The following is a 17,505-nucleotide window of genomic DNA, read 5'->3' on the forward strand; positions in this document are numbered from 1 at the left end:
TCGTCTGATGTTGAGTAAATACCACCTCGAGAAATATCGGGCGTTATCCAGGCCTCGGCGATAAGGCGGGAATTGACTCCGGATATAGAAATACTGACAATCGGAAATTCCTACGTCTAGGATGGAAGAGAGGAGAGACCGTCAACGCCGGATTAATTGAAAGATATGAAATGTAGGAAGGAGCCGGGGAAATTCGGGTTGCGCCATCGGCCATCGTGGTCATTCCGGAACCTGGATTCCACCTAAAAGACTGCTTTTACCGAAGTTGTAACTCACGGAGAGTCATATTGAGACGTCGTAACTTTCTGGGATCAGACGGTCTCACTTAGAACACAATCTTAGATTTATGCCGTTCCGGTTTAAGCATAAACTGCAGTGTTTTGTTCGGAGTCTCCCAAAAGAGCATGAAAACTAAATAGAAAAGCTGAGAGCATCCTTGGAAACGGACCCTGCGAGCTTCGTGCGCTCTTCGGGGTAACGAAGTACACTTTCAAAATTATAGATTCGTGGATGCTTTGCAGCGGTTTGGCTGCAGACTTGCAGAGTCTCGTCCTTCAGTCTGGTAATTGAGTGACGTGAGTCGATTGCAGTGTCAGACGACCTAATCGATTTAGCATCGTGGATTGCCAATTACCTGTCCTGTCAATCGAAGCAGACAGCAACATGCTCCTCAATCTGACACCAGAGTCGACTGTTGCACTCAACCCTTCGTCGACGAGGTGGACCACGAAATCCATTAACTTCGTCAACTCCCAGCACAACAAAGCAAACAGAGTCGGTTGCGGAATATTAAAATAATGTATACAGAATTTGGAGCGTATCGAGTACGTTTTACGGCTTCGCCAATAAAAATTCCAATAAATTTTAATTAATTTGGCGATTCTTATGGTTTCCGAATGGGCCATTCGAGCAAAGCTAGACGTAAAAGTTGGCCGGATCTAAATTTAAAATTACCAACAAAACAATGGAGGAAACAAACAAAATAAAGTGGAGTGGCCGCATAAAACTTAGACTCTCGGTTTTATGCGAATGTTTAACATTTCACCGGTAGTTTGGTCGAGAATTACTTTTTGAAACTGCCACACTAGAGGGATATATTGAAATTCGGTCGTTTCAGGAGTTATGTCGTAAAGCACGCGATATAAGCGTTTTCGTCGTTATAAGGCTGTTTCGATTCGACACTCCTCCCAAACTCACTTTTTACCCGATTAATTCCCATGCTGGGTGTTTCTGCGTCGTAAAAGCGACACCGATGGGCGTAAATTGTCGTCGGCGACGAGAAGTGCTCTCGGTGTAAGGACCAGGTGTAACGGAAATAAAACACCGCGACGACCATGAAAAATGTATCTGGAAGAGTGCGCCTTTATAGTCCTGGCGATGAGAGACGAAAAGAAACGGAGTTTCACAGGGAGCATGAAATAAAATCCGATAATAAAGCTCGAGAGGATTGCGAAAGATGATCGTGAAGTTTCACGAGTTCCTAGATGAACAATTTGGATGCTCATTAAAAGCAAAAGATGATCACTGCTTCCAATTAACAACGAATCTTATACAACCAAACAGACCAGGGAAGCCCATTAGACCCACTATTTACTTATTCATTGCTCACCAATTTATGACTTTCCGGCCGTCATTATTAATTGACGCTCTTCATAAATAGTACACAGAAATTGTATTAGCCTGAATTGTCATCATCAAGTTATGCTGTCTTGGTGGATGCGATTAATATTTGACTGGTGTCGTTTTATCTGGATCCTCGAAATAGCTTTTTGTCAAATATTACATCAATTTTCGATTCGATCTTTTCCGGAGCTGTTTTTGAGGAAGGAGAAAAAGTGGTCGGGTGAAAAAGCCTAGTTGGGGACGTTAAAAGCGAAGTTTTGTTGACATCGACCACTTCCATCAAGGAAACATACAACAGTCGTGTCGTCCAGACAAGACCGATGAAAGAAAAAGTGTTCAACAACAGGAAACCAGTGAACGGAAGAGTGATTGACAATGGCGAGTCTTTTCTTGTAGCAGCCACGATTTGTCATTTCCCACCAAATTGAATCGTGAAGGGAAACAGTCCGTCGCGAAATCAATAACCAAATTGAATTGATGAGCGACGCTAAACAATCAATCGACCAATTAGACAACTTTTCCCAAAAAGCACTTTGCCATTCATTAGGAGGAAACTTTTCGATATTAATTGGACGTCGATTTTATCAAGCGAGTTCGTCGAATTCACAAATCTCTCCTTAACTTTTTTCCTTCATAATTAATTGCAATCTGAAAGTTTTTCAAAATGAGGGTTAGACCGGCGGACTTGTGCTAATCTCCGGTGGGTGTTTTCGCACGAAGCTCTTCAGAACGGAACCGTGAAATTATTTCCAGAATGAAAAACTACACGATCAAAGCTGCCGTGAAATAAAATACATTATAACAAAAATAATTTTCCGTGTCGGCGATAACAAGCTGAGAAAATCCGAAAATCTAAAGCGGAAAGATCTGATTTTGGCTTAATTTTGCGAGGTGGTGACTTGTGAACGACTGGATTAAACTAAGCCGCTTAAAAAAGATCGCGCCGGGGACGACGCCGAGAAGATTCGACGCTCGCGACGCCTACGCCGTCAGTCGGGAGGACCAGTGGAAGACAAACAGAGGCGCTATCGACGTTTAGATTGTCGGATATTTTTCCGAAATCCTGATCTAACAATAACATCGAGCGTTCGAGACAGTTCTAGAGTACTAAAGTTGAACGATTGAATATTAATAGGTACTGTGTTTGTTGTTGACTTCAATATTTTTAGTCGGAATGCGTTGCAGCGAAACAAACGTAAATATTACAGCAGCACTAACTGTATTAATGTTTGTGTTTACATATTTTCTTTCAACATGTTGAGAGTCAATAAAAATGTAATTTAAATTGTTGATTTCGCTTTGAAAACTTTTGGACATAAATTATCCGCCCCCGGGTTCTCAATAGCCGTACCATAGATTAATGATCATGTTGGTATTAAATTCCCAATGTTAATAATAGCAACAAGAATGTTTTCTGTCCTTTGGGCCCCACCCAAATTCAAGAAAAACTTGAATTATTGTGAAAAAAGAAAAAATCTGCCGCTACAGATTACATTTTTTAGCTAAAAACAGATTCAGTAAATACGTACATAATAGATTCGGTGCTGATAAGTTATCAGATTATGAAGCAATATATCTCTAAAGAGAACTGGGTAATTACGTGACAATAACATTGGTATGTGAACAACAATTGAGTCTAGTGTTAAAAAACACTCCTTAAATTGCGAATTTCACATGACGAGAAATGTGATTTGTTCCATGCTAGTCGTTATGATTCTTTTGGTAAAAGTTGCGACTTGACATTTGGTTATATTTTAAATGTAAAGAGTTTCCATTACGTCAGTTGCAATCAATAATATCCACCTTAAGTCTAACATTCCTTAACAAATTTACTAGGTCAAAAAATTATCATCGAAAGTTACTAAAACCGAAGATAAATAAAATGTTGAAAATGATTTATAAAAGACACAAGTGGCCTCAGATCAGATTCTTCAGGCACCACTGACATTCGAAGATGCAGAAATGAACCGGGTCTATCTAACATGTTGCACATGGATTGTTTTTATTTTAGTTTCATGAAGTTGATATGATGATAAAAAAATATTGGAAATGCTAATAATTTAGAGCTATATCAGAAGCTATCGTGCTTTTTCAAGGAACATGCAATTTGACAGGTACCGGCTAAATATTTTGAAAATAAATTGTCTACTATCGTACGTCAACTTGTGCTTTTTTAAAGTGTAAATTAATTGGAACATGTTGATAGCTAACCTAAAATTTAGAAACAAAAAAAATCTTTCCTTTTTTCTTTTCTTTCTTTGAAAATAGAGTAACTAAGAATTCCTATTCTCGAAGCGAATATCTAAAGGCACTCTTGACTGAAAACAAACATGTTCAGTTATGTACAAACAAATGTCATTCGTATCAAACGGCGGGAATTTCAAACTTTACACTGTTCTAAACGGTTTACTTTTTCCAACGCCCACTCAGCCCAACGCATGATACTTCTGGTGTTTAAAAAGTGCAACATTAATCTCTAATATGAAAGAAGTATTTTTTGTACAAAGAAAAAAGGGATTAACCAGTTAACTTGGTTAATTAGATAATCATTAAACCGGGTAAAGGGCCAAACCGGCTGGCCAACCTACTTGGCTGGTTAAGTATGGAGATGGATACTTTAATTGGTTTAACAACTTGAAGGGTGCAACTTGGTTAATTAGCTATTTTTGTTAAACCATGAACATAATTCTTTAATTACTCTCTTTCACATAATGATTAATTAAATGAATTAATTGGGCCAAATGGGTTAACCGGTTAACTTTTTGGACCGGTTTGGTTCCTTGGCCATTTTTACCCATGAACCAGTTACAACCAAGTTAACCGTTTTAACTGGTTAAACCAGCAAAACCATACGGCTCTGGTAGAGACCAGACCGCACTTGCATCAGAGTTGCTGTCATTTTTTTTTATGTAGCAGGAAGAATCCGGTAAGATTTCGTAACACATTTCGTAAAAAATAATTCGTTTCTGCGGAAGGTCGTTACGTGGCAGAGCCGCCTAACATTTAAAACCGTGCCCCGTGCATTAGTTGGTGCATAAAAGTAGGCGGCCGGTGCATTTAAAATTAGATGTCCTTGTGTTCGTTATTAGCATCCGAGTACAGTCGTTGTCCTATTGCAGTTCATGGCAGGTCACGGCGTTGCATGTGCTCGAAGTATATAATTAATCACTTCGACGTCAATGCGTCGTCCATATCACATCGTCGGAAGAACAATGCATCCCCCATCGGCCACGGTTAACGAACCTGCGACTACCTAATCAGTGAAAAAATGTCATGACTATTTAACCTGGTGCGTGCAATTATCGGTTTCCTGCATAGAGGACTTCCGTTTTCCAGCATTTTTCCGATAAAATATCACGTGTTGGGACGACATTCCGGTCATCTTTTCGAACCGGTGTTTGCCAACAGAATTCCGAAGAAGTAACATAATCGCGAAAAATTTACATGCAACATTGTGATAAATCGACGAGCGACGATTAATTTCCATGGTGGACCTTGTAATTCGGTCGAAAGAAGGCGGCGACGTTGATTTAGGAGCGGGCTACTGAGACGACGTGGGTTCAAATCGGGTCGATATGGCGGCAGTGAAATATCGTACGTTCCGCGATAACAAGGAAAAAACAGTCGTGGATGTGACGTTTCGTGATGCAAGAGGAACTCCTTGCATACAAATTGAATCGTATGTAATTGTAACACTTGGGTCGTCCGCGAGAAAAGTCTGGTCTTTGACGAAGCACGCCTCTCTTGTGCTTCTGATATCGATAAAAAGGAGCGCCCCGGAATCCCATATTGATGGACGGCCATTTAGAGACGCGATTGATCGTTGAATAACAGATGTCTATCTGGAACGAACTGCACAGATTTCACTCGCCATATTCGTAGCCAGTTGTAAATTAAACGTGCAACTATAATTGCGACCACTGTTTCTGCATTGCGACCGCATAAAGAACTGGCTTCATGCAACTCGATTCGTTTGATTTGTGCCAAGACGGCTGACTTCCGTGACTAGATTTATTACAGTAGATATATTTGATTTAACATATCGGAGATTTTTAATGGGGACGTGTGCGATATATCTTCGTCGACAGTTTCAATTAAACACCCTAATACCTGTCATCGATTAGCTCCGCCAGGACACGAACAACATTTCGTCCAACAAGCGACTTAATTGATAATGATCATCTCGATACCCTCGAGTCATCAAGTAAAAAATTTACAGTTCACAAGACCGCCGTGCAATTCGGTGCAAGCAAAAACCGATTCGAATAACAGTTTGGAGTGTCATCGTGAAATTTCAGAGGGACAAACCGCTTCCTGTTTTTGACTGGCCGGCATAAAGTTGCGAAAGTGTGGTTTATGTGACCGTCGAGCTCGTTATAAACTCCTAAACTCCACGACAAACTTCATTACATTTGCACAGCGAGAGCCGCGATGACCGTAATAGAACATAGGCAAAATTGACTAAATAACAACGTGCAACTGAAACGAAATTTCCTCATGTAGAAATATTTAATGGTTTCGAAAAGTCGTCCTCGTTCACTTGTCGACAAGTTAACCGCACAATTTTTCCCTGACATAAGCTCATTTGGAAATCCTCGACTCCGACTCCGACATTCAAAGCAGGGATGATTAAAATATCAGAAGTTGATGTTTCACCGTGGAATTTTTTTGGTGCAAATTTTTTTTTTGGCAGATTAGCGTGTCCGCTCCTGTTCAGGAGCGGTATTACGTTCATGCAAGATGACTGCTGTAGATTGTCTTTAAGAGAAAGCTTCCCAGGAATCCACTTTAGTTCAGATGAAAAACCTGCGCTCGGATAAAACTGAAATATGACGCGAAATATTAAAGTTACATTAAGGTTAAACGTCTTCTTTGCTTATCCATCTCGCGATAAACCCTTCTGCAATTTCTTTGTTTTCAGACTCTCCGTTAATTAAAAATGTTATTTACAGTGTGACATCGAGCCATATCTTACACGCGCTAACTGTTAGTCTTATTAAAATCTTGTACAAGCAGGACCACCCCTGTTAGTTGTTTATCGAGAGCCCGAGGACTCGGCTGTTTGCCGAGTGTGGTTATTACGTCCGGCCTCACCACCTTATTAAACCCCGTCCGGATATTATCCCCGCGTTCCCAATCGGAAAATGATCAAAGCCTCTGTCCCCCGTTTTTTCCCGATCATCTCGTCACTGAAAACACTGTTTTTCTTCCAGACGGAAGACGAAGGCAACCACGGAAACGATGACACACGCTGTTTCATCTTGTCAACGCTCGCATCTCAGGGTCGCTCCAAAGTGCACTGTGTCCTTTGCGAAGAAAGGATGCCGGTTTTCGATAGGTATCCTCTCGTCGACGGCACGTTTTTCCTCAGTCCTCGCCAACACGCCAAAGGCTGCATCGAGGTGAGTTACGAAGCTCGAGGTTCGCTCGTTATGCAATTGTTCATATTTTTTTCTTTCGTGTTTGCAGGTGAAAGTAGAAGGACGCACCCAGTTCTTGACAGTAGTGTGCATGGCCTGCCTGGAAGGCGTAAATGGACGCGCTATAATCTGCAGGTTCTGCAACCAGAGATGGGACGGATCTTCTCTGGTCTTGGGTACCATGTACTCGTACGATATTTTTGCTGCCATGCCGTGCTGCACCGAACGCATAAAGGTATCGTTTCTAACCTTTTTACTTTTTGCATTAGCGCGTATCGTCTTAATTACAAAATACTTTCGTAAATGTGTGTGTTATCGACAGGTTAACTTCGCTCGTTTTAATATATTTTTTTTTTATCCAAAACATTTTGAAAAAATTTACACGATTCCAAAAACGACTGTTACTAAATTTGGTGTTTATTTTTTTAGTCTGCATTAGCATTAAAAATATTTACATATTTCTTTTCATTGACATAAGTAAATACAGTACTTACAGGTAGGTTTTTTAAAATTATGACAAATTTCTGATCGCGAGATTTTTAAAGGATCCACCAGATAACAAAGGTTATCAAATTATTTATTCTCATGATTTGAGGTATTCTTTTATCAATTGTATGGATTTCCTATAGTGGTATATCTACATCTATCTAGAAACGAGAACAGTATTCCAAGATGTGATTACTTGGTTGCCTAAGAACAAGGGGATTTGAGAAAGTAAATAAAAAAAATAATCAAATTACATATGCATTAAAATCAAATCACCCCACAAAAATTTAATCTGTTCAGTTGAGTAAAATTTTATTCAAAAGTGATAAAAGCAAGGAAAATAAATGTATTGTTTGTAAAAAAAATCTATGTTTCAAACACGAAGAGTGGATTTCACATTTTCACAAATGTTTTTCCACATCGTATTCCAAACTGTCATTTACTTGGTGTTAAAGATACTCAAATATCACAAAATGTTTGTCGATTGTGCTCTAGCATTCCTTTTGATCCTCGACAGCTTCTTTAGATTTTGGAAGGCTTCCAGTTGATTTTTTTTTTTACACTTCCACTGTGTTTCTATACTTTTTTTTTACTTTTAAAAGAAACTTGTCACCTACTGTTACTGTTTTGTTCGTAAGTTTAAATAAATGTTTTTCAAAAATCGCTTGTAGAAATTTATTATTTCTTTCTTTTTTTTTTCTAAATATCTCCGTTCAGATACCCGAAATATTTCAACTGGCAGTTCTTTTTGTGAATTGCACGCCGTACCTGTCGTAGAAATTGCCGTCGACCTGCCTAACGAATGAAGACTGTTACTGTTAAATTTGTTGCAGTGCAATGCGTGCTACAAGCCGGTCCTGCATCCCGCCCAACGCCTCAATTTCTTCAGCGACTACAGTCACATAGTGCCGTGTCCTCATTGCCACAGTTTCGACACGCACTTCGTGAAACCTCTGGCGTATTGTTACACCCGCCAGCCGATACGGTCACTGCAGTTGTGGCCATAGCCCGCGGCCCCCGCCTCGCTCGCGAAGGCACCGCCGACGCCTCCGACGCCACCTCCGGATCTCATGGACTTGGACTTGGGGTTGCTGTGGCGCGAATTGGCCGGCCTGCGCCTCGACGAGTTCTGCCGTCTTCAGCTCACCAGAGCCCGGTAGACGGACTTAGTTTTCTTTGTTATGTTGTTGCATTTTATATTGCATTTATTTTTGGGGGGCGGTTCCAGAACGCGCGGTCGGAAGCGACCCCCAGACATATGTCGCATATAAAAACCGTTATGTTATTAGTTTATTATTAATTATATGTTTGTTAGGTTTTAGTGAATTTATATTCAACTTAAGTCTTTTTATCAAAGGAATGACATTGTGATCATAGTTATCTTAATTTCTAGCTCGAATTCAGTTGACGCTAAAGCAGGTCTTGTCGAACTGAGTAAACTTTTTGGAAGCAATCCCGTTTGAGTTTTTCTTTATTTGGTTATAATTGCTAGTTTTGTTTGTTTTTTTTTTTTTTTAATTTGAATTATAGGTTAGCGTTATTGTAGAGGCAACTGTGTTGGTTACGTTTGCGAATCGTAACGATCGCTTTATTACTTAATAACTGTAACACATAATACTATAGTAATAAAAATGATATAATTGCTGTGTCCCAATAATTAGTGATAGGTGTGAAAGGTGCGGGGCCATGAAATGGGTCTCGCTCGCGTGTCCCGTTATTCGTCGTTGTTGTGATGGGTTCAGGGACTCAGTCGGTCTCCCTGCGAGTAGCACACTGCCACTTCATCCCGCTGCTGCACCCGTAGCCTTCCAGAAACGGACGTACAAAGAACTCAGCCGCTCAGATTATCCGCGAATACCTCTTAAACTCGATGATGGTGATTACGATGATGAAGATGGCGGATCTAGGAAATTGCTTCAAGTACAAACCGTTCGTTACTTTTGCAAATTTTATATAAATGATAACAATATAATCGATTGTTGAGGGTAAAATAATTCCTATCTCCGTTTAGCCAAAGCTTTATGTTGTTTTTTGAAACAAACAAACTACACATCGACCGACTAGATATGTTGCGCGAGTGCGAGCGAGCTTCTGTACCGTAGCGAGCGTAGCAGTAGTAGTGTCCCTTAGCGTAGTGGTAAAACTGCATGCCCCCCTAACTCTAAACTAGCCCGTAAGACTCCCACCACCCGCTTCTTGTTATCGAGGCCTAACTCACGGTCTAACTTTTCTACGTGTGTGAATCCTTAAATGTTGTCGTTTTTTGGACAAAACTGTACATAACGTGTTCGAATTCGGAAAATCCATTAAGTTTTTCAAATTGGTATTATATGTCGATTAATCGTAAGTCTAGTTCGTAGTCGTTTTTTACAATAAAATACGAATTAATAAGTAGGTGTAGTCGTTGAAGAGGCGCGGGCACCCCCAGCTGGTGCGAGGACCAATCGGTGGCTGCCAGAGCTCGACCATTCGTCCTTTGTTTCTCCTGATCATGACGACACAAAGTCGGCGGCGGTCCGGCGTCCTCTGTCGCGCGGCTCGGCACCCCCAAAACCACCACCGTTTTTAGCGCCCTCTCGTGTCGTGTGTTGCAGTCGCGCCGAGCCGTGCGCTTCACTCCGATAAGGCTGTCCATGCACAATATTACATACACGAAGGCGCAATCAGGGTAAGGGTCGTACCGTAGAGCACCACTATATAAATATAGTGTATTTTTTAGCGTAGCTTGGCTGCAAGTAGATAATGACATGTATCCGTGTGTGTTTTCGCTTTAGCTAGCTGTCTTTAATCCACGATCCACCAACCATGAGGCGATCGACGACTTTGAGCCCTTCCAAATCGACTTGTTCGATTTTGAAGGGCATATCCGAAACCGAAGCGGTCACATTTACTATTTCCCACTCTTCCGTTCAGAAGTGGGGTCGATCGACTCGGACGGGTCCCGAACTATTAAATCGGTTCTTTCACTAATTGGCGTACTAATCGTAAGTTTGTGATTTTTCTACGCAAAAATTCGATATTTTTGTGATGATATATTTTTATACGATCGGCTGTATTAGAATTAAGTGGAACCGCAACCTAACAGTTATTTTTTGAGATGAATTATGTCGGCAGTAGAGTTGTAACCGGTTCCGTGTGATCACGATCAATGTTATGATCGATTCGAAGTGATAAAATTTGTACATAAAAATACGAAGAAAATTCTTAAAAAGTTTTATGATCGAAACGATATGTTTTATACGTAAATTTTTCATCTTGTGGTAGTGGGTTAAGGCTAGATTGTAGTAACTTACCTGTTGTGTCTCATGGTTGTGTGGGCCCCCTTGCTTTTGCGTTACGCGAGGCCGCCCCGTAGATGGCTGCCACTCCCTGCGAGCATTTTTCCTTTTGCAAACAGACTTACATCCATCATTATCCATTTTATATCGTACAAATCGTTCTTTCCTGAATTGGACCTTCAAAATTCATTGTCCCCAAACGTGGTCACTTTTCATTGTCCCCAAACGTGGTCACTTCATCTTTTAAAACCCGACACTGTGTTTGGTCAATTCAGAAAGATCGTTCGTTTAGTGAATTTTTCGATCGACGTGACTTGGCAAATCCCAATTTTAACATTCCGAAGAAGTTGATGGGTCCCATCGCTTCTGGAATGGTTTTAGTAGCGACCTGAATCCAGGACGACGGTCAATTGGAATCATTTTTGTTGTGACATTTTTCATTGTATTTGACAGATCCGCGGGGTGTTGTTTCGGGGCGGTCCCCCTTTCTCCTTTTAAAGTACAAATTTGGTAATACACACAACATATTAACAAATGGTAACCATGTTTCGGTGTCGTAGTTGTGTGAGGGCCGTCCTCGGGGGCGGCCGGTGTAGAGTAGCCGCTAGGATGCTCCCTCGCTGTTTTCAATTACACATATTATTACTATTGGGAAGTGTTGAGAGTTGAGAAGGTAGTTTATGTATGTTTATAGCGTACTGTAGTAGGGGCCGGGCGGGGTGGCAGGGCGAAGCGGGCGCTCTGCATTGCCGCCCCTTGCACCTTAGATAGGGCCGGCACTACTTTAGCAGAGCGCGGCGCCAGCCACTTGTTATCGAAGGACTCCCAGTCCTAGACAGTTACAAATCAACCGGTGATTACTGAATGAGTACAAATGCTGCCGCCCCGGCCCGAGCCGTTTTATTATCATTATTATTATTGATGATGTATTCTTCAGAGTTTAGCTTGAGCAATATCAGCAGAGGTTTTATTATGTAATTTTTTTGTCGCCCGGATCGGAGTCCGACGTGATCGGGCGCCGAACCGTGGCCCGAGGGAAAGGTTACGTTTTGCGGGCGTCACGCGTCGCGGTTGCGTTGCGTTTGCGGATAGAGATAGCAACATGTGCCATACCTGAGAGGATTTCAATGCCAAATAAAGAACGCTGCGCAAGCGCGAACGCGGGCCCCCATATCAGCAAATTACACACAATAAAAATGAGTATGTATTTATTCACACTACTAGAGTACCTATGTCGCTGGAGAAGCATGCAATTTGTCAGGATCTTTCAGTATATTGTAAATTATCTATTTGTAACATTAGGCTAACAAATTGTTGCTCGGAGGGTCGTTGTGGGACCGGCGGATGTCGTAAGCTTTAGAATGTACAAAGGTTATTTATTTTCAATTAATCCAAAACGAGTTTCAGTTGAATTTTTAAAATTCGAGGATTTTTGTTCGCCGGACTGACGATGGACTTCCGAGCATGAGTCGAGATGTTTTTTATATGCGTGAAAAATTTGATATCAATATAATATATGACATAAAAATGATCGAGCTTTTGACGGCTTTTTATATGTAATACAATGGGATTACAAATTTTTAAAACGTAATAAATATAACCATTGTCTATAAATCAAAGTTTTTCATTTCTTCCCACCTCACCAACCAACACTCCGCAAAGTCACAGTTTTTGAAAATTCAAAACTGCAAATCAACGACGTCTCGGTACAAGACCGCTTTTATAGTTTCATCATCACAGTTTGCCTCACCACTTGCGGAATGACTGTCATTCCAAAATTTCAAAGTGTTAAACTTTGTCACCGCAATACCACCTCCTCCGGCTTAAATCCATGTTGCTTACGTTATGTGGAGATCAAGTTTGATGTATGAGGCGTCTGCCGGTTATCAACGGCGTTTTCATGATTGCATCCTCGAGGTTCGGCGAACCTTGCTATGATAAACCAGTGAAGATGCTATTTACTATGCCATTCGTGTGCATCGCGGCCACTCTGCATACAGGACCTTCCTCGTTTGTCACCGGGGTCCGCATCGGCGACTGCTTGGTCGTCGAGTCACGAGATCACCAATCCCGGGACGCTTCTTTCATGTCATCAGGGACTCTCGTGAGGAACCATTGTCTTTCAGCAGCGATTTGCTCTGAATAAGGAAGAAGAGCGTTTCGGCTCTAGTTTACGGTTCACAGTGGCGCATCGCTTCTAATTTGAATTTCCCAAGAGATGGGGGGCCAAATTTTTCAAGGATCGTGACGACGAGATGAATCTGCGGCAGGTGAATTGATTTTGGAAAGCCGAGAACTGCGAGCAACGGCTCAAGGCGAGCGTCTGCACTGTGGTCAACTAATTAACTTGGTTAAACCGAAGCGGCAGTCGCATATTCGGTTTCTTGGCGCACAACTCGTGAAATTAATTCTATTCACTGTGAACGTAATCAACTCGCAAATCCAGACGTGCACACCTTGTCCGGATTTATTGTGCGTATTGTGGAACTGCAACGCTCATAATTATCGAATGTTTAACAGAGCGTTTGTAATTCGATGAAGGGGGACCGGTTCGTTATCGGAATTGCACACGCAGGATATTCGAAAGTTGTAAATTTCATTCGGGGTGAACCGATAATGCAATAATTTCAGCCGTCAAGTCAAATTCGGAAGTTTGCAACTGCACCCGGGAACACAAGACAATTATGCAGCAACACGAGACGCGCACCGGTAAAAATGAGATGGAAGTAACGACGATAATTTCCAGACAAATTGTGTTGTTGTCAGACACGATGGCATGTGACGTATTTTTGTTTGATATCTCCATAATTCTAATTTCATAATCCGGTCCCAAACTTGTTTAATATTCATTGCCTGCGGAATCCATCCGAGTCGCGTCCGGATTGCATTCACAGTTTGTCACTGCTTCAAATTTATCTCTCGATAAATAAATTATTTCAGAAGTTCCAACAACTTCGTTCACAAAAAATAATCACGATCGCAGGTGTCGCGCGGCACAATTCCAGTTAATATCCATCGATCTATTCCGACTGGTATGCAACCAAATATACGTCACCGGATTACCACCGGAATCATTCCTGTTCCCGGAATTTCGTTGTCACGCCCCACATTAGTGCCACTATCAAGATGTGTGTCGCCGATTGAGTTCCAGTAAAACTTGGCCTGTTAATAGAAGTTTTCGCTTCGGCGAAATCAAGTCGAGGACGCTTTTTTTAAGAAAATCTCGTATGCGAATGGTATGTCCGTTAGGCTCGTTAGGATTCGAAATTTTGGTATGCAGGACACGAGAGGGACGCCAATCTGTCAGGGGCGCTCCCCGTCTTTGAATAACTTAACAGATTCGGCGCGCTCTTATCGCCATTCTGGACATAAGGAACGGCACATTTGCAATATGCGATGCGTATGTTGACCATAAGATATTCAAGAGGAAGAACGGTTTGAAAATTTTAAACACATAAATATTATTCCTTCGGATTCCTTCACGGGTATTTCCTACTTTATTGGTGTTTTCTCGACGGAAAGAAGCAATATCAGAAGAAGAAAATAATATTAAGTCAGATGAAACGAAGGTAATTAAACATTGATTAAATTCATGAGCTAAAAATAAAATCGTCTTCTCGAAGGTTTCTTTATTTTTATTGTTTTCTGCCTAATATTTAATAACAGTTTTGTATTTGCGCTGAGAAAAGCCATAACACACAATAATTTACTGGTGCTTTTGTTGACATACAAGTGACTCAAAGAATACATATTATAGAGTTTAATACAATATACGGGGTGATCAAGAAGGGCTGTTTGAGGTAATACTGAATTTTCTTTTTAAATGATACAACTGGAATTGGAAATCCGGTTGTTGACAGCTTGACACTGACAGCCACATCATTGACAAATAACATTTGACATTTCAAATTAAATTAAGCATGCTGGTAAACCTGTTCGAGAGCCTGAAAAGAAGAGTTAATTTATGTTTACACTGTTTAGAGCATTAGGGCGAAATGGGGAGCACTTCGAGCATTTCTTTTAGTTGATTTTTAGATAATTGTTCTGTATTTCAAGTTTAACTTCTTTTTACCGTTAATTTTTACTCATAACCTACCATTTTGTCGTTGTTATGTCACGTCAGAATGGCAGATAGGTATCTGTCAAATAAACCAACAAAACATCCGGTTGCAGTGTTGCAAATAGCCGAATAAAAAAATGTTTTAATTGCATTTCTAACTCAAACAGACCTTCTTGATCACCCCGTAGTTATTAGTTAAGGGAAGAGTTGGTTTTTTTGTTGTCATATTGTCAGTATCACGCAATTTCTGCTAGAGGATCTTGAATATCCAACGTTTTATAGGTTACAAAAGTGATCATATTGCAAACAATAACAATCAGAGCAGAACCATGACCAACTTCATTAAACTATGTTATGGCAATTCCAATTCCATTAAAATGGGCTTCGTATGAAGTATGTCATGGATAGTGATGAAGTGGTGCCATCTGTTTGCTAGACATCAAGGTAAAATTGCCGTCAAATTTGAATTTTTGTCAATCAAAAAACTCTGAAAATGCTCATTAAATGCGTTATTTGTAGCAATTCTGAAAAACCTTTATTTCAATTTCCCAGCGACAGTGGAGTTAGAGCTGAATGGTTTGAGGTTCTTCGGGAAATTTGTGGTACTAGAAAAGAAATTCGTTAACATAGTTTAATGAAGTTGGTCATGTGATGGAGATGAAGTGGCGATATCTAGTGAAATTTAGAATAACCACACATTTAAAAAGTTAAATATCAGGTTATGTTATATGCCATTTCATTGTCAAAAACTGTCAGTTTATACTTTTATGACGACGAAAACGTATAAACTGACAGTTTTTGACAATGAAATGGCATATAACATAACCTGGTATTTAACTTTTTAAATGTGTGGTTATTCTAAATTTCACTAGATATCGCCACTTCATCTCCATCATCATAGACAACACAGTAAACCTATAGAACGCAAACTCCTATGCATTTTCCTCGTTTTTTTGAAAACGCACCCACCACAAGCCGTCAGGCGACGCTGCCGTTTTATAAAAATAAAAATCGCGGAAACTTGTGCCAAAATTTAAAAAATTATATTTTGACATATCAAGTCATAAGTAATAAATTTACTATTGTGAGACTTTGCACCGTGCAAAGGTATCATAAACCATGTGGAACTCGCCATAAATTTCCAAATCCAATTAAATATCCTGGGCGTTTTATGGAATGTATTAAAAAGACGGGTAACAAGCAGTTATATACTTTGGAGCCTATGAAAGTGTTGGTATAACAGCTACACTGTGTATGGACTTCATTTTTCCAGCAAAGACTTCGACACGAACAAATGTGGCCGTACCCTCGATACAAGATACAACTTCCCTCCTTTTCCAGTCCAGATTTACTTCCAGTAATAGCAAAAAAATATTGATAATTATATTTTAACTGAAAAGTACTTTTTATAGAATTTTCATCCGATCTACTGATCTACGACCTTTCTACTGAAGACACTATAATTGTGTAACTCCTGTTTTATATAGTAATGACGATGAAGATATAAATTCTTATGATGTGAAAGTCTCAAAAAGAAAATAAGAAAAGCTGAGCATATTCAAAATTATAAAAAGGCAGAATGTCGATCCAAAATTCGGGTTGCAATGTACCGAAAACGTATAAAACTTCATGCAAAATTCGATGTCAAAATAAAGAGCAAAGCAATGCAAGGCAAGGATGCGATAAATTTCTGTTTGCCGCAATTGAGGAAAAGAAAGACCAAACCAAAATTTATAAAAATGTAATGGAAATGTATCGAAAAAGATTGAAAATAATAACTTCGAAATAAATGTTGTCTTTTAGTTTAATAAATAAATTACTTTAAATTAAAATAAATAAAAAAGCCAGGATATCCAGCTGGCTGTGTCTTATTTTGCACCTACCACAAGCCAGTAGATGGCGTCGGGGCACAAAAAACTATGGGAGTTTGCGTTCTATAAGTTTACTGTGTTGTCTATGTCCATCATCGACTTGTCATTTGGTTTACTTTTTTTCGACATTTGGGATGGCCATAACATAGTTTAATGAAGTTGGTCATGGCAGAACTAAGGAACTACCAACCCAAACATCATAGACAAAAAATCTCCCATGTGAAATTAAATTTTGTTGAAACAGTAATTTTCATAAAACTAACAGAGAAAAGAGTACGATAATCGCTGGAGATCCCTTATTATAGCAAGAAAGCGAATTATTGGCGGAGAAGGCATGATTATGGACTAATTAGAATCTGATTGATTGTCATTCAAAAAATGTTGAAATGTTATTGGTTCATATCAATTATCTGCGAGGTGTATCAAATAATCTCAAAAAATATTCCTTTTGCAACCCATCATTTTTTTTTCATGGGCATACTAACAACGATGTCTCTCATAGGTCGTCGTTAAGAATGCAGTTCTTTGTTTGATATCAGACATTCCTATAAGAAAGATAGAAGGGGAACAGCTAAGGGAGTTTAAAAATAAGTGACAGCGACAGTTGAAAAATAAATGAATCCAAATATAGGAAATTTCGAACAAAAATGTAACAACTGCAGATTTGTCTAACAGTGTTGAGAGAAACGTCAGATTCGGTAGAGGAGTTAAAAACACTGGGGCAGTAAAGATGTCATGAGTCTAGGTAAAAATAAAGAAATGATAAT

At 39.9% G+C, this 17,505-nt stretch overlaps 1 protein-coding gene and 1 long non-coding RNA gene across 3 annotated transcripts in view; both read left to right on the forward strand.

The window, feature by feature from the left end:
• The window catches only part of heca (headcase), a 70,491-nt gene extending 58,065 nt beyond the window's left edge, over positions 1-12,426 (forward strand). For both annotated transcript variants that reach the window (XM_069054998.1, XM_069054999.1), the window contains 3 exons: positions 6,837-7,025; positions 7,093-7,278; positions 8,363-12,426. In XM_069054998.1, coding sequence (XP_068911099.1) covers positions 6,837-7,025; positions 7,093-7,278; positions 8,363-8,536 — 549 coding nt within the window. In that variant the 3' untranslated portion in view covers positions 8,537-12,426. The remainder of the gene's footprint in view (positions 1-6,836; positions 7,026-7,092; positions 7,279-8,362) is intronic.
• Positions 12,427-15,633: 3,207 nt separating this feature from the next.
• LOC138136027 (uncharacterized) lies at positions 15,634-16,657 on the forward strand. The gene is made up of 2 exons (XR_011161149.1): positions 15,634-16,224; positions 16,280-16,657. It is a non-coding gene; the product is annotated as an uncharacterized lncRNA (long non-coding RNA).
• Positions 16,658-17,505: the final 848 nt, after the last annotated feature.

Source organism: Tenebrio molitor, chromosome 7 (genome assembly GCF_963966145.1).
Source record: "Tenebrio molitor chromosome 7, icTenMoli1.1, whole genome shotgun sequence".
Lineage (NCBI taxonomy): Eukaryota > Metazoa > Arthropoda > Insecta > Coleoptera > Tenebrionidae > Tenebrio > Tenebrio molitor.